The sequence below is a fragment of the Notechis scutatus genome, chromosome 5 (assembly GCF_049901735.1).
Source record: "Notechis scutatus isolate UNSWTSFEM ecotype Mainland chromosome 5, rNotScu1.2, whole genome shotgun sequence".
Lineage (NCBI taxonomy): Eukaryota > Metazoa > Chordata > Lepidosauria > Squamata > Elapidae > Notechis > Notechis scutatus.
This window is the reverse complement of record NC_142013.1, coordinates 33,842,389-33,863,736: the sequence shown is the minus strand read 5'-3', so window position 1 is coordinate 33,863,736 and position 21,348 is coordinate 33,842,389. Positions and strand designations below refer to the sequence as shown.

Below are 21,348 nucleotides of genomic sequence, written 5' to 3'. Positions count from 1 at the left end.
GCACAGAAGGATATGATTGAAATTTTATTTTTTAATGTAACCAGCAATTAGTAAAGAAAGTTGCTCCATAACTGCTCATAATACTAGAAAGTTCTTGCTGATATATTATTTAAATTGAAAACTATAAGAGAAAGTAGGCAGCAAACATGAATAACTGAATAATGATAGTAGTGTGGAAATTAACAGCAAAAGCAAGATACTACATATCATATCTTGTTAGGATAACAATAGCTTCCAGAAATAGTTGGCCATGTAGTGTTTACCACTGTTTTTAAGAGTTTTTGAGAAACTAGTTGAGAACATCCATACTGAACTCTCTTTAACTTATATATTGCTTTGTGCTTATAAAGCAGATAACTAATGAAAATTCTTCTGAGGTTTAGTGAGGGAAACAAGACTGTGAGGAAAATTAATAGCCGTCTTCCAGTATTTGAAGTTTTGCCTTGAAGAAGATGAAGCAGAACAGTTAAGAACTTCCAGAAGTCAGGACAAGAAAATACAGATTTACATTACAAGGAAACAGGTTGTGATGTGACATCAAGAAAAAAAATCCTATTGGTAAGAATTGTATAAGAATAGAATAGACCATTTTGTGAAGTCATGTTTGTGATTGGTTGTAGTATCTGCAATCACACGAACACAATTTTTTGTTGATTTTTGACAAAAAACACCCATTGGGAAAGCTGGATTCAGTTAACAACCACATGATTTGCTCAACAACAATGCGATTGAGATTCACTTAATGACTGCTATAAAACTTGTCATAGAGTTGGGTCTGGCTCAACTTATAATTAGGGAAATTCCTGTCCCAATTGTTGTTTTAAGTCAAGGATCACCCATATATACAGTCAATTTGGTGTCAGTTTTCAATAAAAACAGATTTTTCTCTAAGAGGATCTGTTTCCAACCTACTTCTTCAGGAACTCTAATTGATAGCATGATATAAATCCTGATTAACAGGTAAGTTTCCAGGCCATTTGGACTCATTCTATATGTATAAAGACTATTTACGCATAAAGACTGGCCAAGAAATTGTGCATCTCTAAAACAGGGAGGCATCTTCTCTTCCATAATAGGACCATTTTAATTAATATTTTAATAGCTATTACTTCTGCCTAAAAATTATAAGCCATGTTACACAATAGTCACAATGTGAAATGACAGAAAATGTAACTAACTGGCATCCACACTGTAATGTAAGAGAATTATCCATAAAATCAATAAAACTTTCACAGTGAACCTTGAAGTTTCTGTGATCAAATGTATTATTTCAGAAATGAACCTTTTCTATGAAATGGCACAAAATTAGCGCATTGGAATGAACCAAATTGTTGATCTAGTCTTCCTCACTGCCAACATAGATAATTAATATTTCCTCCTGGTGGTATATTTGAAACTTGGAATGAGTTGAATCAACCACTTGCAAGGCGTTCTTAGTTCATTCAGTGGGTATAAATCAGAAGTACTTTTATTGTGACAGCTACAGTAACAAAATGTTGTAGTCTGAATGTGCTTTCACTCTCTCTTTTTATTTATATGTGAACTAGAGAGAGGCTTGTCTGAGACATTTTCTCAAATTAGTTTCTTAGCCTGGATGAAACCCTGCTTAATTAACTGTTGACAGGATAGTAACTTTTCCTCCTTTTTTTCAAGGGTACTCCTTATGCCTTCTAAAGGATTGTCTAAGACAGAAATGGTTGAATTGGCTAGAAAGTGTAACTTATAGTACATTTTAGAGCATCTAAATGGGGGAAAATGAGAGCAAACTATTGCTATGGAAGGCACTTTAAATTTTGAATGGCTAGACTTGGATTTCTCTTGATATAAATACATATAAGAAATTCCTCATCCTATAATTTCATTAGTGTAAGGATTAAATTATATCAAGAGGAGATAATACATTATAAAATTGTTAAAACATACCTGGAATGGCCAAATAGTTTGGTGTTTCAAGCTTCCAATTTATGATTGTTTTCTTCTAACTTTTTATTTTCTTCTATATTTCCAAGATCTTTAGCTACATGTTTTGAAGCTGATCTGAAACAGAAATAAAAATACTAATGTTTCATCTTGCTGTTATTATTATATCCAATTACTGGATAGATGCACATTATTTTGACTTCTGCAACATAAAATTGTTCTTACTACCAACACAGGAATCTGATTTTATTGGCAAATGAAAGACTCTAAAATAGTGAATCCTGGAATAATGTACACATAGTGATAACTTTCAAATTCCATTTTGCTCTCATTTATAGATATATACATTAACTTTTTTTAGCTGGAGAAACTATTAGCAGGATTTAATTTATGTTTCCTTCAAATAATATGCATATTAAGACTGAAATATTATAAACACATTTTATCATTAAAATACTCCATTTATATTGATTGTGATACCTGCTTTGCTGAAATCTAACCTGAAGGATAATTAAAATCTAAAAAACATATCTTTCTAACTGCCTTTTTTTGTGAAAAATTGATTTAGCAGGATTTCAATTAATTATGAGCAAGTTCTATAAAATAAAAATAAAATTATTGCTTATCTCACTCATAGCATCCCATAATTCTGATACTATTTTTCCCCTCAAACATGTAAGTTTTATTTCATTCTAATGCTTATATTTTAGAATAAAAATGCAAATTTATTTACTAAGAATTTACTTATGCTATCTTTAGAAAATGTATTTTGTAATGTAACACAGGCTGCACAACCCCGTAGATGTTTAAGAGAGGTAAAGCAAAAGTGAAGAATGACTAATACATTTTTATTTATAAATTCATGTTTTAATTGACTGGGGCTTGAATAATTTAATCCACTTTAAAGCTTTTATTACATAGAGAAAACTTTCACAGTTAAAAGGTGAGAGGCATCTATAGCAATGTGATAACATTTTAAACAGATTGAGGTATATGGCCAAACACACATAGGTGCTACAAATGAATTCTCTTTGGGGATCCTATGGCTACCACCTCTTCTAAAAAAAATATTAGTGAGCTCATGTCTATGCTCAATATGGATTTTGAGCAAAAGATATCAAGGAAGTTCAAGTGCAGAGTGAAGGGAAACAAGGGTGTAGAAATCCTGCAAAGACATATTATTGGAGGAGCCATATCAAACTTGATGGTTTATTGGGTTAGAAACTGCTGCAGATGTTTTGGAAAAAGAAATTTAATTCATAAATAATATGAAGGCATGTAACAGAGAAACCATGTTATAGCTATAAATAACACGTAATATAGAAAAATTAGGTCACAGCTATAGGTAAAACTTGGTAAGTCTCGGATACCATATCAGTACTCTGGTATAGCTAAGCCTCTAATTAGATCCCAGTTATTTTTGTGAATTTTTTTTGTTCTTAGTGGAAAATGTATGACATTTTGATGAATAACTACAAATCTAAAATCACCTTTTACAATGCCAGTCTTGTCAAAGGGGTGGCAGGGATTATATTAAAACACACAGACCAAAAACACAGAGATATAATTTTCATAGAGGTGATGTGAATAACTGATCAGAAATGCCTGAGAAGGATGACTGATAAGAATACTAAAATTAATGAGTGGATTGTGCATTAGAGAAGATTTTAAAAATAGAAAGTACTTCCACCTCCTGGGCAGCTGTTTTTATTGAATCTTATTTTGCTAAATATGTTGTCACTGTTTTCATCAAAGCAGCAACAATTATTTTACTATGGCACACATGCACGCTCAAAATAGATTACCTGTAATAATCTTTCAAGTGATTAGGTTTATTCTAAAATGATAGGTATGGTAATTATCTATAATTTAGCAACATTCAGTTCCATCATAATCTCTGTTAATTCCATTATTGGCTTTAAATAAACTGATAATAAGCCAATTGGCCCTCTTCATAAATTAATGTGAACTACTGACAACACATTTATATTATTATTGCAGGTAATAAAACAAGTTCAGCACTAGTTTTGCAAATCCAGCAAAGAAATAATAAAGGACGATTTGCTGATTGATCATTTTGATACATTTAAAGAAATAAATGTGAAAAAGGAAAAAGGAAATAAACTGTATGGATGGCAATAGAAGTAATAGCTAAATAAGAGCAGTGTATGGATAGTGTCATGACATAAAAACATAAAATTAATCCTAGGCTTCTGTATGTAATAAAAGTGCCAGACCAAATTTTTAAGCAAGACTGAAAGCATTTGAAACCTAAGTGCTAACTGATAGTGAGATGTGGCATAATAATTTCTATACAATATACCATTAAAATATGTTTGATATTTCTTAGTATTACTTTTTCATTTTTTTAAGATAACAGCCAATGAAAGTGAATGGAAATGAAATTGTGATGTAATGTGACATTTTTATTTGTTTATGTGTAGAATTATACACTATTACAGTATTAGAACAAATGCAATATATTATATTTTAAGTTATAATATTAGTTAATTAAATTTCAAAGGTATTTCAAACTATGTAAAATAAATACATATAGTTAGTTTTGCCTGAATTGGTAACTTTATACCTTGTTTTAGATGGCCTACCTGATTGCTACTGATAGAATAGGCAGAAGAAATCAGGAAGAAATTTTAAGGAAAAAAAAAGGCCACAATGCAAGGCTACTTATTTAGTTTAGCTTTGGGAAGTAACTTCACTCATTGTAATTAAACTACCGTATTTATCGGCGTATAACACGCACAGGCGTATAACACGCATCTTCATTTTAAGAGGGAAATTTCAGGAAAGCGCCCGTTTCACCCCCACTCCCACCCCGCGCGCTTCAATCCACAGTGTCCCATTCTGCCTGCCTGCCTGCCTGCCTTAGTTTCTGGTTGTTGGGAGCAGCTTCGGCTGAGAATAATAACTATTCGCCTCTTTTACTCAGCCGAAGCTGTTCCGATTCAACCATTAACGAAGGCAGGCAGGCAGGCAGAACAGAGCACTGCGGGCGGGCGGGCGGGCGGGCGGGCGGGGTGGGGGTGGGGAGAAACGGGCGCTTCAGGAAGCCCCCGCTTCTTTGAAGCAGTTTCTTCCTGTGCTGGTGGAGGAGCGAGAGAGCGACTGACAGAGCTGACCCAGAGAGAAGGACAGGCTTCGGTTGCTTCCTCCCTCCCTTCTTTCATTTGCGTCCTTGATCCCCGATCCCAGCAGCATTCACCGAAGGCTTCTTAACATTATATCGGCGTATAACACGCATACATCATTTGCCCCCTATTTTCAGGGGTAAAAAAGTGCGTGTTATACGCCGATAAATACGGTAATTCAGGCCTTGTGCAGAAGTAGAACTGAACCCAGAAATGAATAGCTGGTCTTCTCTATAAAGATGTGCTGTGATTTCAGGCAGCCAATATTCCATGGGACTAGCATGTTATCACATAGCCCAAGGCTTTCTACACAGCAGACAACTTTCATGTATGCAAATGACCTGAAATACAAATGACCTGAAACTTTGCAGTATTGGATTTATATCAGTAGCCCTTTTATGGCTGTTGGTTTCCCGATCTACTGTAGTTATAAGAATCACTATGAGTGGATAGAAATAAAGTCAAAAACTACCAGGCATATGTTTTTCCTACCTTCTGACCTGATATACAGTAAGTAAGCATATCAACTCCCACATTTAAAGGAGTCCCAGTTTACTTCAACTCATAGGGAATAACTGTGGAAAATAACTTGCAGGTTAATGAGTTCTTCGAAGCAAAAAAACAAAACAAAAACTTTTTCGACAAAAACTTGATAAGAGATATCCAAAGCCAAGGGCAAAATAAAGTATAGGAAAGAGTAATTTTTATTTCATCTTCTTATAATGAAAAATCAAATCTTGTTTATTTCAAACATGCTCAAACATTCATATCCCTTAATAGAACAGTTATGGATATTTTAAACATTAATTGAAAACAAATTTGTAGTAAAGAAGGCTACTTTTCAAATATCAACACTGAACTGGCAAAGATCTTACTTTACAAATAAGCAAATAGATGGACTATATTTTGAATTTTTAGAGTATCATGACACATCAGATAGTTAAGAAATCATGATGCGGATGTCAAACTTCAGTTGTATAAAACACTATTTTATATATAAAGTAGTTTTTTCAAACAAAGGAAAAATGCATAAACCACACCACAGGTGGTTTTTTTTCATATTTTAAACTTTTTAGCATGTCATAAAAGAATGACTTCGTAGGCTACACATGGAACTTTGTGCTTCAGTTAACATGTATTAAGGCATCCCAAGAATTATACACATAGCAGTTAACTTCAGGCCATAGAGAATATTTACTGATAACTACTACTTTGACAATATGATTCCCTATTTTATCTTATTAAAGGTCCAAGTGAACTAATTACAGTTACAGCATATCCACTTCTAGGAAGAGACTATAATTAACATGAGTGAAAAGTAATGGCTATGGTTATTTTTTTCTATCTAACAACTGCTTCTTGAGACAACATAGTATTTGCTTATTTTTAAACAATTTTGTTGATTGGTTACAACATTCAAATTTATAATCCTATTAGGTAACCATTTAATAAGTGGCTAGGGAAAGGACTAGTCTTATAATGATGTACTTCTATTTTTAGTTGATGTACTTTTCTCATTATAAATATAAAAATTGCAATTTTGTCTATTAAGAAAAATGCAGCTTTGGAAAAAATGCTCCAGTTTTTGAACTATTTACATAAAATTTTATGTGCTTTCAAACAGTGAAGTGCTTCCCTGCTAAATGATCTCAGTCTAATTTCTATAATTTTAATATTTTTCTGGTAACTGTGGCTAGTGTCTTCAGAGGCAAAGTGATCTGCTCCATAGCGCATAGAAGTCCTTAACTTACAAGTGGTGGCTTTATGTTCTTTCAAAATTATGATGGCTTTAGAATGAGTATTGTAAAATATTCTCTCAACCCCTGTGGTCATGTGACTGTACTTTGGTTGCTTGGCAACTGAGTCACATTTATGACTGGTTGTAGAAACCCATAAACATGTGGCCACAATCTGCAACTGATTTCTGTCAATTCAAAAGAATGGGTTCGCTTAACAACTGTGCTGTTCACTTAATGACAACATGATTTGCTTATTCACTACTATGAAAAATGTCAGAAAAAATGGGTTCAGTCACATGGATACCTCAACTAATCACAATGACTTATGAGTGGATATTAGGTTAGGAGTATTTCTCAGCAACTCTGAACAGGCACTGACTGGGCTCTTGTGTTTGTGATTAAGTAATCTAGTTTCTGACTGTCTAAAATGCAGGGGGTGTGGAAGATCACTGTTGACGAAAGAGGATTTCTGTCATCCATAAGTGATTGAATAATTATTTGGATTTACCTAATTGATTTGTACATTGTTTTTTAGGCAGTATTTCTATAATAATTTTGTTATTATTCAGTTCAATCTGTACTTTCCCCCCCGGGGATGTTTTAACTATATCTGTCTATCTCCATTTCTATCTGTCTTTTGTTGAATTGAAAATCACTGCCTCTGCAGATGCCAGCCACAGTTTCCAATGAAATGTCAGGATATCAGAGATTTGGCCCATAGCCATTTAGCCTAGATGCTCATCACCTTTTAATTGACACCAGCTGTGAAAGTAGACTTTTTGTGCTATCTCATTATTTCTTTTTGTGCTTGATACATTCATACATTTTTAAAAACCTGCAAACTGCCATGGAATTATTTTGATAAAAGGAGAAGAAAAATGTTAGATAAATAAACACAAAAACATATTTTGCCTGTTTTTACAAAATACTATAGAAAGCAGATTTGGTGAGATAACATTTTATTTCTATAAAATACTAAGAATGTCAGTGAAGACTTACTTTGATTTCTTCATGTATAACCAATAAGCAACACCTGCAACCGTTGCTGCTAGAAGAAGACCAACCACGATTCCCACTATTAATTTTGCCTGATCATTAATATTTTCCCTATTATCATCTAAAACAAAAGGAAAAAAGGGATGATGGAGTGTCTTGAAAAAATAAAATATGGAACACTCACTATAGGTTATAATATTCAGAAGTATTTTTAAATTCAAAAGCTTATGTAAAACCAGTAGCAAGAATAAGCTATCATTATGAGAGCATACACATTTACAGTACAAAGATATATTGGCTGGAATCCTTAAACCATTTGCATTACAAACATTTTGATGTTGTCCATATTTCACAAGGATGGTACAGATATTCTGAGATTGTACAAATGAGATTTTTGCAGTCTGAGAACTGTCTGAAAAATCTACCTTTGATTCATTAGAAGTAGGCAGAGCAATCCTATGCCCAATCAAGTTTTGCTAAACAAGATAAGAAATTTATCTCCAACTGTCAGCAGTGGAAGGAAGGAATACATTTAGTTTAGCTATTTTCCTATTGTTTGAAGTCTGGGAGGGGGGTTCTTTTTTTAGTTTAATCCTTCTTGACTCATTCCTAGCAGACCTTCACAAATTTCCTTTAAAAGCCTTTTGAGCTTGATATTTTCTAGTTCTGGGTGGAAAAGAGAAGGAAAAACAGAACAATCACACAAACCGCCAAATATGTTCTACTTCACATTAAATCTCAATGCAGATTTGGCATCATTGCCTCTCATCAAGGCTTCTTTTATGCACACACTTTCAATGAGTATAAATGCTGTTGGATCCTGCTTAAAAGCTGTGTTTTTGGTTATCTAGTCAGTTTGATCAGTTGTCACAACTGCACTTATCTGGGTCCTTCAATTTTTGACAGTGCCAAAACACTTGAGCCTTTATTCTGGGTGAGAAACTAAGATAAATGGTTTCAGCTTCTTATTCCTGTACAATAAAATTTCTATCTGCACTTTTTCCTACAAAATTAAAAAAAGGTTCTTAGTTAAGTCTATATAATAAAATATACAAAAATCATAAATAAATAGATAGCTAGATAGTTTCCCCCAAAATAAGACCTGGTCTTATTTTCTTTTCAGGCTCCAAATAAGCACCACGTCTTATTTTCGGGGGATGCCTTACCCATTTATGTTAGGACCACCCAGCCACGCTTCCCACACCCTAATACCTGTCGCATTGCTGTCCAAGTTATGTGGCTGCTCATGGCTGTGAGTGGCCAGATACCATGTGGTTTGTTGTGTCGGTGCTGCCACTTTAAGTTTGTCATGCCGATGCCACTGCTCACAGGAGGAGGCTGTGTGGCATGTTGTATTGTTGCACGCATGAGTAGTGGCACCAGTGCAATGTGCCATGTGGCGTCCAGCTGCGAGAGGCTGCAGAAGTCAGGCAGCAGCACAAAAAAGGTGTTGGAGTGTGGGAGGCCTGGCTGCAGCAGTCATAAGGTAAGTGGGTACGGGGATAACTTGATTTTTACACCTGCACCTCACCCCAATTTTACACCTGCACCTCACCCTAACCAGATGGTGGGTGGGGTTTAACTAAGGCTTATTTTTTGGGAAGGGCTTATATTATGCACAGGCATGAAAATTGGACTAGGGCTTGTTTTTCGGGTAGGTCATATTTTATGGGAAAGAAAATAGATAAGGTACTACAGAATTAGGAGTTATGTATTGGAGTAAATGATCTAAGGATTACAGCCTTCTTTATTAAATACTATATATTAAATCATATTAAGAAATATTAAATACAGTGGTACCTCGGTACTCATTGTTAATTGGTTCCGGGAGCCATGATAAGTACTAAAAATGAGTACCAAACATTTCCCATATAGAATAATGTAGTGAGTCACAAGGCAGTCAAAATCAACAAGTTCTAGTTTTTACATTGAGTACCAAACAAACAATGAGTACTGGGACCATATTTTCATGTCAAAATGTGTTAAGCATTAAAATTGATGAGTTTCAAAGGAGTACCAGGATACCACGGTATCAAATACTCATTTTAGTTCCATGTGAGCAGCAATTTGTCAAAAATAGTTTTTTTCCCCTCAAAAGTACAACTCTTACTATCCTTGTGTGCATAGGTAAGATTTAGATTTAGGCAAATGTTGACTTTTCTGAAATCAGTTAAGACTTGGGACATTATTACTGTTTCCAATGAAAATAGCATGATGATGTTTGAATTAAACTTTTATTTTACATAGTTATATATTAGTATCAGTACTATTTTGATTGCATAGCAGTAAAACCTAGCATTTAAAATTACTTCTATTTATTTTCCTTTTTAGAACTCTACCTTTAATCCAAAAAAATAAGTATAACAGTTTTGAATTAATAGTATTAAATGTGGAATATTTTTATGTTCTTACCACTTTTTTCTTCTGGTTCATCAGATTCTGGAATACTTACTGAAACAAAGGAACAACAACAACAAAATAAAGCTGCTGATATCTAAGTCACCTTCAAAATTTCCACCTTTAAAGATATTTAATAATCTATATTTCAGCTGAGCCCAAATATACTTAATGCAGCATCAGCTACAAAACAAAATGATTAATCTTATTTTTAAGGCAGCAATCTTTACTTTGTATCTATAATGCATCATGTGAAAATGGTTTATTCTAAAAAATGACAAGTTTAATCTTACAAATGCCTAGTCAGAAGAAGTATTTATGTGTTGTTCTGTCCTGCATTTTGACTTTTTGTCACTTTATTACTGTAGACAGAGAGTTGATTAAACTTTAGCACCCTTGAATGAATTTAGAAGTCAACCTTTGATTAACTCTTCTAGAGACCCTGCACAGAATGAGAAGAGCCATCAAACATTCATGGGAATTGTCCTGGATAGCTCACTGAAAATTCCATAATATAGACTGCATAACTGAGAATAATATTAATTTATACATTTCAGGAATTTAAAAATGGTACAGAAGTGTTCTCTATATAGAAGTAAATTTTTACAATAGGATTACTTTGAATAGTTAATAATTTGTCTACCTATATAATTGTTTATTGTGCAAAAACAATGCACTTATTTGTTATGCTAAGTCTTCACATGTTCTTGTATATTTCTGGAGACAGCACATTAATCATAATTCAAAATTGGAACATAAGAAATAGATAATTTAACAGCATTAATTACTGTTATAATTTCTTCATATGGGTACATAATTGTGTGTTAAAGACAATTACTGAATAATTTGCATAATTAGTGACAATGGTTATAATTTCTCATCATGACCACACTGAGTTCATATATAATGCACATTCATCCATTAGTTTCCACAAAGTTTGTTTTCCATACTTATGGCAAGAAATTGTGCACCGTTGGTCCTTAAGGAAAAGGACTGGTTTAGGATAGGGCTGTCAAACTTGCGGCCCATGGGCAGGATGCATCAGTCGCTGACCACACCCACTCCCGGTTTAACAAAGAGAAAAAAAAGTCGTGATACGTCACATGATGACGATGTGACAACGTGAGTTCGTTACCTCTGGTTTAGGAGCATGATTCAAAGTGTATTGATAATATAAAATTTTCAATGGAATGCCATTAAAACTACTGCTAAATTGTATATTCAGTAATAGCCGATTTCCCATTAGTGCTATGCTGATTAGAAGAATGAGAAACTCAAAAACTACATGCACTGAACAACTCTGTTGACTATCATTAATGGCTCTCAACTCTGACAACATCCTAAACAGTATTTAAAAATGAAAACAGAAGTTTCTCAATGTAATTGTCATAACCATTAATTATGAAGACATTATATAGTCCAGGTAGCATTGTTTAATTTAAAACTGGTAACCTGTTGTCACCTTAACAATAGTCTACCATAGCATACCATCTCAATAAATTCAGTGGACTGTATCTCTTGGTTAATTAATAATTAGCCATTAATAAACTAACCTATTTATTGAACAATCAAGGGGAAGAATATGTCCGTATAGATGGAAAGAAAAACTTTTACCCTGTTCACCCTGCCATTTCTTTACCCTGTTACTATGATGCAAACAAGGTCTGGATTAAGTGGTTCTTCTGCCTTTAGGTATTAACCCACCTATAGGATTGCTCTTTTAAAAAGAAAACAGGTAGTTCTCAGATTACAAGAATTTTTTCAAAACAATGACAACAACGAAACAATGAAATATATAAAAACCAAGAGATGATGAACACTTATTATGGGATTTGATAGTGTGGAGACTTATCAGCTAGCAGCGTATAAGTACAATCAAATTCATTTGCATTTCTGCAGATATTCTAGAAAAACAACAAATAACAGAAATTAGCATGGTGACACAAATCTAAGAAATAAGATGCTAATATACATGTCTTTTGTTAATGGGAGGACAATGAAGTAACTCATAACAAAATTCTAACCTGGAGTCACCTCCATGTGAGCAAGAATACTAAGAACAGTTTATGTAAAGGTAAATGAATAAGGAAATATGATCACCTTTCGTCATTTCCTCATCTTTCTTCTTTAATATATTAAAAATAAATAAACATACTTACTAGCAGATACATTCAAAGAGGTGACAGCTCTTTCTAGTAGATTTTCAGCAATGCAGGTTAATGTAATATTCTCTTCAGGAGCAATTTTGATTTTACTAATAAATTTTCCATTGATATATTTAGTCTCTTCTGTCTGGAAATAAGTTTTCAAAACAGTTATGTCAAAGTTGAAAGAATCCGTAGGGGTAGGTTTGTATGTGTGTGTGCCTGTCCACTCTCTTTGGCTAACTATTTATACTGATGACACACATGCATGAACCTGAGTACATAGTGCCCTGACTTATCCTGCAAATTTATTTTCATCTGTTTGTTTGTTTGTTTGTTAGTTTATTTCATTTATTTGCCACCCACCTCTCTGAAAAGGCAACTCTTTAATAAGTATATATGTCACTTATATCTACTGCTGTAGCCTCTATTTTCTATACTACTAAGATGGAATACTAAGAAGATCACCTGAATCGTGCTCCTGGTTCCTGTAGTCTGCAATTTTTCTTCCGGCAATCCATTCCAACTCCCATACCATTCAAAGGGTGTTCATCCCAAATTGTAGGAATGGATATCTAGAGGAAAAATTGCAGACTACAGGAACCAGGAGCATGACTCAGGTGACCTTGAGGACACAGATAAACCTCCAAGTTCTTCAGTGACCCTATAAAAGGATGCAAATTACCAGCTGTCTGCAAGGAATATAAATCCTTCCATTCCCCATTATCTTGTTAGAGCTGAAGAAGCTTCTTGGATGAGAAGCAAAATGTCTTCAAAAGAAAAAAACAAGAAAATCCAATTGTCTCCTGAAAAAGCATGTTTGGGACAACCATGACCTGGATGACTGAGAATCTCTACAGACTTTTAGCTATATAATTTGGGATGAACACCCTTTGAATTGTATGGGAATATGAATATATTTCCAGAGGAAAAATTGTAGACTACAGGAACCAGGGCCACTACACAGGTGACCTTGACGACAGAGATAAGCCTCCAAGTGCTTCAGCTACTCTCTAAAAGGATGCAAATTACCAGCTGTCTGCAAGTCCAGTTGCCCCCTGAAAAAGGATGTTTGGTACATGGACTGGTCCATACATTTTTTTCTTAGCAATACTTTGGAAGTAATTTGCCATTGCCATCTTCCTAAGATGAGAAGGAATTATTGACCCAAAGTCAACTCAACTGATTTCATGCCAAAGACAAGACTAGAACTCAGCTCTCTAATTTCTAGTCTGATATCTTAAGTCACTGTCTCTCTTATTATTGGTTATTCATATATATTTAATTTGCAAAATTTATTATCCAGTTAATTGCATGCTATGCAATTAACATGCAATTATGTGTGTAAATAAAGTAAATTTACCTTGTAAGAAAACCAGTGCAGTTCTGGGATTTGATTTTATATTGGTGTAACAATATTATATACACTAGGAACTGTTGAAAACCGGTTCCCTACACTTGACTGTGAGTATGATTGTACTTTATTACATTATTTTTATATTATTGTTTAATTCAGTTTTTGTTTGTTTTTATTTTTTATGTATACCACACAAATTATGATGGACTGTTTTTTAAATTCTTTAAATAAATACATAATTAACTATTATTTGAAATTGTACTTGAAACAGAGGTACCATATCTTCATTTTGTTTTGTATATTAATGTATATTATGTATTATACATTATCAATATACAATTTACTCAATGGTAAATTGCTTCAGTAAATTGCATGTTGATAATGTACAGATCACAATGCATACAAAATTCCAAAGAATACTGGACAGCAAAAAAACCCTTCATTCCAGTAAACAGCAACCCAGTACAGAAACTAGACAACCTGATCAAGTGAACCATGAAAGTCCTAATAAGAATGGTGAAATCACAAAAGAAAAACAATGGATAATAAAAAAAAACCAATGGTGGATAAAAAGCGGTATACCTGTTCTCCTATACCTACCTTCTGTGCCTCCAAATACACAACCCCGACATATCTCTTTGTGCAATTGTATCATGTACAATTGCAATGTCCTGTACCAGGATTTCAACATACAACATAGCTAAAGGATTTACAAAAAAGCTTCACAAAGGAGAAAAAATATTCTATTTTTTATTCCTGCCTTCATCTGTGAGAAAATATTCTATCTATTCTCCACTAAACTGGCTCCAGAAAAACAAAGATCTAATAATACGATAAGAGGTTATGATTTCAGTTGGTATCACAATAATTTACACCCAGGGGCCAGGACTAGCAAAATAATCAATGGCAGGTGTGCAACACAATACACCCAACCAAACCAAATATGTTAAGATCCAAATCATGGAATTCATCAATCTCTCCTTAACTACCTGCTTTCAGTTTGATGGACAGATATACCAACAAATCAGAGAAACACCCATGAGATCACCACTCTCAGAAAGCAGATACTTTAATGCAGCATGTAGAAACTATAGCACTCCCAACATACAACGAAAAGTATGGATCTGATATGTAGATGACATCTTTGTCATAATAAAGGAACAACTAGAGAAAACACATGAAATAATCAACAGCATCTTCAAGGAATAAAATTCACAAGGAAATAAGAAAATAACACACTATCCTTCCTATACATCCTCATCAGCAGAAGAAATGTAGCAAATTAGAAGCAGAAGCCCATTGAAAAACCACTCACATTTACTAAAGCTCCATTATCAAAGTAATAACCCAACCTGCCACAAGAGCTCCTGTGTAACAACATTATTCAGATGAACACAAACTCACCTCAGCAGCGCAGAACACCAGAAAAAAGGAAGCAGACCATTTTTTGGAATTTAGTCTGATAATGAGATAACCAAATTCAGAGAGCAGCAAGAAGTTCACAATACTGTATTTACTGTAGTTGAAATAAACATGCAAACATAATGAGAAAATTACTTGCTTTATTTATGACACCTCCACTGCTAGTCCACTGTACTGCAGGTTTGGGAAATCCTTCTACGTGACAGGCTATAGTTTTATAAGATCCATCTGTGCTGGTTCTCTTTGACATTTTGATCTGAGGCTTTCCTTAAAATGCAAAAGAATTTTTTAAATTGTTTATTTATTTATCGCTATATTCATAGTACTGAATCACTATGGGATTCAAGACCAATTAAAATATCACTATTAAACAGTGCAAATTTGAAACCAATTAATCTAGATTTTGATGCACACACACATACACACAGACAAAGCTGAATCATGTAAATACTTTTATTTCTAAAAATCTAGCCAAGCACTTTTAATGTTATTTCTACTACAGTGTTAGAATTAGGTATTTTATGGCTGGTGAGCATTTCATAATTATATTGCAACATACAAACTAAACACAACACTATTGAATTTAAGAATCTACATTACCTTGTACTATCAGTGTCAGAATTTGACTTTTCTTTAAGCCTTCAACTTCTTGTAAAATTGTTTCACAGACGTAATTTCCTGCATCTTGGTACTGCAAACTTGAAAAAGAAGGACTTGACCTCATTCTGTTATTATCCTATTAAAAAAAAAAAGCCCGTATGCTTAGGAACCTATTTTACCTTCAAGGAAAAAAAGTAACAAAGTTCTTCAACACAAGTAGTTTGAACTAACCACTTTGGATAGGACTACTAAACAATTTTTATTGATTCTCCAATTAAACTGTATTTAATACTAAATAAAAAAAATCTACTTACATTGTTATCTGCCCTATAAAATCTGATTTTTATGTTTTAATAAACAAATATCTTGACCCTTATTATTGTATTGATCAATAAGAATATTTATATCTACTTCTCAGTTTGTCATGGGAACATTCAACAAGTTATGCACTGGAATTTCCTCTTCTAAAATAAACCAGAGCTGGTAATTGCTTTCAATAAATTTAAAGCCAACAGATGGCTATTAGTCTCTGCTTGAAGTGTCCAGGAAAGACCAGCTATTGTAGGAATTAGTAATTACTTTTGGCCTTTTGTAGTAATTAGTTTTGGCCTGAATAAAATGACTTAAATTTACTTCAATGAAGAAGCACACAATACAGAAACAACCTGATTTTTCTACTCAAACTGAAGAAGCAATTGCAAATGCTTCATCTGGCATTTAAAAAAATATTTCAAATGACTCTTGTATGGACTTTGGATTTTACAGAAATTTCTGAGAGGACTACTCAGCATTCTTCAGAATTTACCAAAGCCAGAAGAGGTCTCTGTGCAGATGTTATGCTAAGGAGTAGCTACACAAACAGAAACAAAATACTTGTTTTGTTTCACTGCTTAAAGTGAAAAAGACATATTGCTTCATGAAGTAATTTTATGGAAGATTCTCACTCAAATCTTCAGAAAAATAAAAGACCTGTTTGAGGATTTAAGTTTTAACTGGTTCTGGGTCAAGCAGCTTTAATAGTTAGATAGCTTTTTCCAAGTTTAAATTAAAGTTAACAATACATTAAATGCAGATATTATTTTGCCCATGTTTGATAATTTCCTCCTTCTGAATATTAAACATTACACTCTAAGAAACAATTTTGGAAGAATTCTAATATCTGTGCATAATACTTTAGAGGGCTGCATTGGGTCTTAGAATATGCACCCCATACCATATAGGTTCTTATGAACTTTAAAGTATCGCCATTCCAGATACAGTAATGGATTAAGAACAGCCAAGTTAAAAATATGTACCTTCAGCCAGAACACAGTAGCATTTCTACTAGAAGAAATTGTACAAGATACAGGCAATGCTTCTCCAATCTGTTTAATAACTTCTCCACTGGGAGTAAGTGACAAATCCAAATCTATGTTGAAGAAATTCAGGATTGTTATTCATATTCACAAACATCGCTTACTTAGGAAGTTTAAATAAAGCAAAACAAAAACAACGAATTATTTGGTAATTTCAGTTACAGCTGCAATTTCTCAAAGTCTCAGTCAATTACTTTTCACAAAAGGACTGAAAATAAACTTCAGAAGAAGATAGCAGAAATATTTGCATGTACCATGTGTGTGTATGTACTGCATGTGTGTGTGTATGAGAGAGAATGAACACACACACACACACAAACGTACATATATGTGTAATCAGTAGATAGCATAAAATGAAACACTTCAATTTTTTCTTTAAGGAATTTTGGGCTAAAGAAAAATATGTGACATGAGAAAATGGTAAGAAATACTTTTATTTGTATATATATGGCTTATATATATACTATATATCTTTCAAGAAACGATGTTTAGAAGAGTAAGAGGCATTTCCATACAACTACTTTTTCTTTCAGCCTTGCTTCTATGATAAATAATTTAACACAGTGAAGTTCACAATACAAACACTCAACCAAGGTATTCTTAGCATGTACCTAAGATACAGAGATAAATAAAATGTAATGTATTCATAATTTGATTAGAAATTGAAACTGAATCCTTTTCTAAGAAAAAAACTAAAACGTTAAACAGTAACATCAAAATACAGTAAGATTAAAATTAGCTACATTTTCCTATGTTTGTTTTTTTAGTTACTTTTGAATGCATTACACAATTTTATTTATCTTTTATCTTCATCTTCTTAATCATACATAACAACTTGAGATTTTCATTTATTTTCCTATGATAAATCTACTTCCAAATTAATATTAACTTCATGTAAAATAGAGCTGCAGTTTTGAATTAAGTGGCACCACAATAAGCAGAAATCTATGTTGGTGTCTGTGTCAGGCATATAGATGGGGCCCAAGGACTGCACGTAGCCCCTGAAAGCCTTTAGAGCAGGGGTCCTCAACCGCTCCGCGGACCGATACCGGTCCGCGAACAAGTCTTACCGGGCCGCTGGAGTTGGCGCCGCCATCTTTTAAAAGTGCTTCCGGTGAGCTTTTCCGGTAGAAAGCTCACCGAAGCACTTTTCATCAAAGATGATGCGGCGCTCAGCGCTCGTGAGCTTTTCCGGGTAGAAAGCCATTTCACCCGAAAAGCTCACTGGAAGCGCTGGCGCCGCTTATCTTTTTTTTGACAAAAAGTGCTTCCAGTGAGGTCACCGGAAGCACTTTTTCGTCAAAAAAGATGGTGGCGCCCAGTTGATGCCGGTACCGGGTCGCGGCGCCCAGCTGATACCGGTACCGGGCCGCGGCATCAAAAAGGTTGGGGATCCCTGCTTTAGAGAACTCTCAAAATACAAAATAATGACTTTTGATAGGACAGAAGAAGAAAATTATTAAATTTATGACCAAACATTAAACATTTTATATTTATTGTTCCATTAAGGTTGTCCTGCTCCACCCATTATTTTTGGGGTGTGACCAAAAGCCATTTGTAAATCCTGGCCAGGAAAACATACAAAATACATGTGATAAGTGTAAAGAAGCACAACTCCTTACAGAGATATTATTTATTTTATATTTTGAAACCTCTATTAAGAATGTGCCTAAATTGAAACAAGGATGTACATACTAAAATAGGATTTCCCTCCTTTCTGAAGCACGCTTTTATTGTTGAGCATACTGACAGATTTATTAATAAATCAACAAATCCTATGATTAAGCAACTACGATGTCTATCTGAGATAAAACCTAGGGGTATATCAGCACAAACAGAAATAAATCTTTGCCACATTCTGATTTGACTCTAGATGAGGTGAAGAAGTGAGAGTTTTTATGTGCATTATTTTTTGTAAACCCAAAGCCCTCATGACAATTTTTGATAGTGTATTTTATTAAGTTGGCCCTGGATTTTTTTTCTGTAACCAGACATTCCTTCTATTCATCTATTTATCCAATGATAAAGGAATGTAAATAGAAAAAATGGAATTATATTCATAAGTAACTGCATCTATATCAATATTTTCTGACATGCAGAAACATTAAAATGCAGAAAAATAATAACTGAAGGAAGCCCCTCTCAATGGACTATCCTAGCCATATATTTTATGTGACAGACAATTTCAGTCTCTATACCTTAATTTTGAGATCACTCTCTCTTCTCACTCCCTCCTCTCCAATAACAAGATCAACACTTCATAACTGTGGAATAATGCAATGTTCTATTTTTTTAATGCTTTTAACAGGTCCAAATGTTAAAGATAAGAAAATATATTCCACATGAAATTTGAGTATCAATTAAAAACAAAACCAGAACTTTAGAGGCAAAAGAAAGAAAAAGATGAATGAAAAAAAAATCTCTGAACTTTTAAAATAAGCCTCAGACATGAATTTTTTTAAAAAAAAATTTTTGGGCCTAACTCTGACAAAAACATCCATGCGTAATTTAATCAAAACACAAAACATGTGGCAAAAGCCTTGGCATATATTACAAAATGATATATGACTATAAGAAGGAATAAAAAAATAATACTTACAATGTACTGTAACTGTTGTGGAATCTATCAAACTTTCATCAGTCAGAGAACATCTGTATTCGCCTGTTGCATTTCTTCTTACATCAGTCAACTCATGAAAACTGGAACTTCGAATTGGTCCAGGCTCTCCCTTTAAAAAAAGGTTAAACAAAAGTTTGCAATACAGTAAAATAAGATGTTTATGTTTTGTGTATAACTTCTACACAACTTCTAGTTGACTTATGTTTTCAGGGTTTTTATGTTATTGTTTCTTGCTCCAGCCTTCTTGATAAATTTTATGTAAAATTATGATACAGATTTAGTGAATTAATGTATAGTGTTGTCGTGTACACATTTTAAAAATAAAACTGAATGAAATTTATAGAAAAACAAAAAATAACTGGGAAGGTAGGAATGGAAAGATATGAGACCGATTAAGAGAATAGTGTGAAAAAGACACCTTCCTGCCTAAACCAAATTGTGGCTTCCCCAAATTTAAAAGGTTGTACAGATAGGCGATACTTACAGGGATGAAAAATAAGAACTCCTGAGGTGGAGGATTACCATTTCCTGAACATTTTAGGGTAATGTTATCACCTTCCTTAATTGTTTTTCTTCGTGAAAGAATCTCAATCTGAACCTTTTCTGTGGGATCTGTAAAGCAACATAAACTGGTTAATAATCTGACTCTCCCAAATATCTAAGAGAGTAAAATAAATCTGTATCAAGCAAGGGCAATGATGCTGTATGCATCAAGAACTTTATGCAAAATAAAAGTTATTGGGCTCACCCTGCAAATATTGGTGGCAAATCACCAGTTTGATAATCTTGATCCAGAGCTTCTACTCTTTCTCTCCAAATGGTGCTCTCAAAACTTGTGTTAACACCCCATTTAGTAACTACATCAGCATATAGAAATAGCGCTTAGATTTATATACCATTCTATAGTGCTTTAGAGGACTTTCTGGGTGATTTACAAATGTCAGCATATTGCTTCCAACAATCTGGGTCTTCATTTTATCAACCTCAGAAGAATGTAAGGCTGAATCAACCTGGAGTTGGTCAGGACTGAACTCCTGGCTGTGGGTAGAGCTAGCCTACAATACTGCATTTTAACCACTGACCACCACTGCTCATATATGTGAAACATCACTGTAAAAAAGGTCTCCAAACGTGGGAACTTCATGATTTATAGACCTATAGATCAGATGTGTCAAACACACAGCCCACATGCTGGGATCTAGTCTGTGATAGGCCATGGAGTTGGCGAGAAGGGGCGTTGGTACTTACCTGATACGCCCGTTCTCAGTGAGCTGCGACGAGCATCCAGAGAATGGGGAGGTGCTTAGTCTCTGCTCGGATAGGCTGGGCTTAATTGTTAGGATGCTCTTACTCCTCCCTGACTCCTCCCTAGCGTCCCCAGTTTTGGCGAAGACGAGGTGATGCAACCCCCGCCCTCTTCTTTGTTATGTTTGTTTGTTTGTTTGTTTTACAAATTTCCAGATTTCGTTGGCTGGAACAGGATCCCACCAGACGGATATTGCGTGGGGCTGGATGCTCGTCAGAGCTCACTGAGAACGGGCATATCAGGTAAGTAACAACGCCCCTTCTCCATTGAGCTGCTCCGAGCATCCAGAAAGTGGGACATACCAAAGCTTGGCTTGCCCTACGGAAGGGTCTCCGTCTGGGTTGGA

General features: G+C 34.2%; 1 protein-coding gene across 2 annotated transcripts in view; it reads right to left on the bottom strand.

The window, feature by feature from the left end:
- Positions 1 to 1,923: 1,923 nt before the first annotated feature.
- Positions 1,924 to 21,348, bottom strand: part of ALCAM (activated leukocyte cell adhesion molecule) — a 109,157-nt gene continuing 89,732 nt past the window's right edge. Inside the window, exons 7-15 of one of the 2 annotated variants that reach the window (XM_087966494.1) lie at positions 20,181 to 20,308; positions 19,676 to 19,805; positions 17,017 to 17,129; positions 15,722 to 15,857; positions 15,257 to 15,388; positions 12,358 to 12,486; positions 10,214 to 10,252; positions 7,805 to 7,922; positions 1,924 to 2,037 (exon numbers count right to left, since the gene is read on the bottom strand). In XM_087966494.1, coding sequence (XP_087822620.1) covers positions 1,950 to 2,037; positions 7,805 to 7,922; positions 10,214 to 10,252; positions 12,358 to 12,486; positions 15,257 to 15,388; positions 15,722 to 15,857; positions 17,017 to 17,129; positions 19,676 to 19,805; positions 20,181 to 20,308 — 1,013 coding nt within the window. In that variant the 3' untranslated portion in view covers positions 1,924 to 1,949. The remainder of the gene's footprint in view (positions 2,038 to 7,804; positions 7,923 to 10,213; positions 10,253 to 12,357; positions 12,487 to 15,256; positions 15,389 to 15,721; positions 15,858 to 17,016; positions 17,130 to 19,675; positions 19,806 to 20,180; positions 20,309 to 21,348) is intronic. The other variant, XM_087966495.1, reaches the window with a different exon arrangement.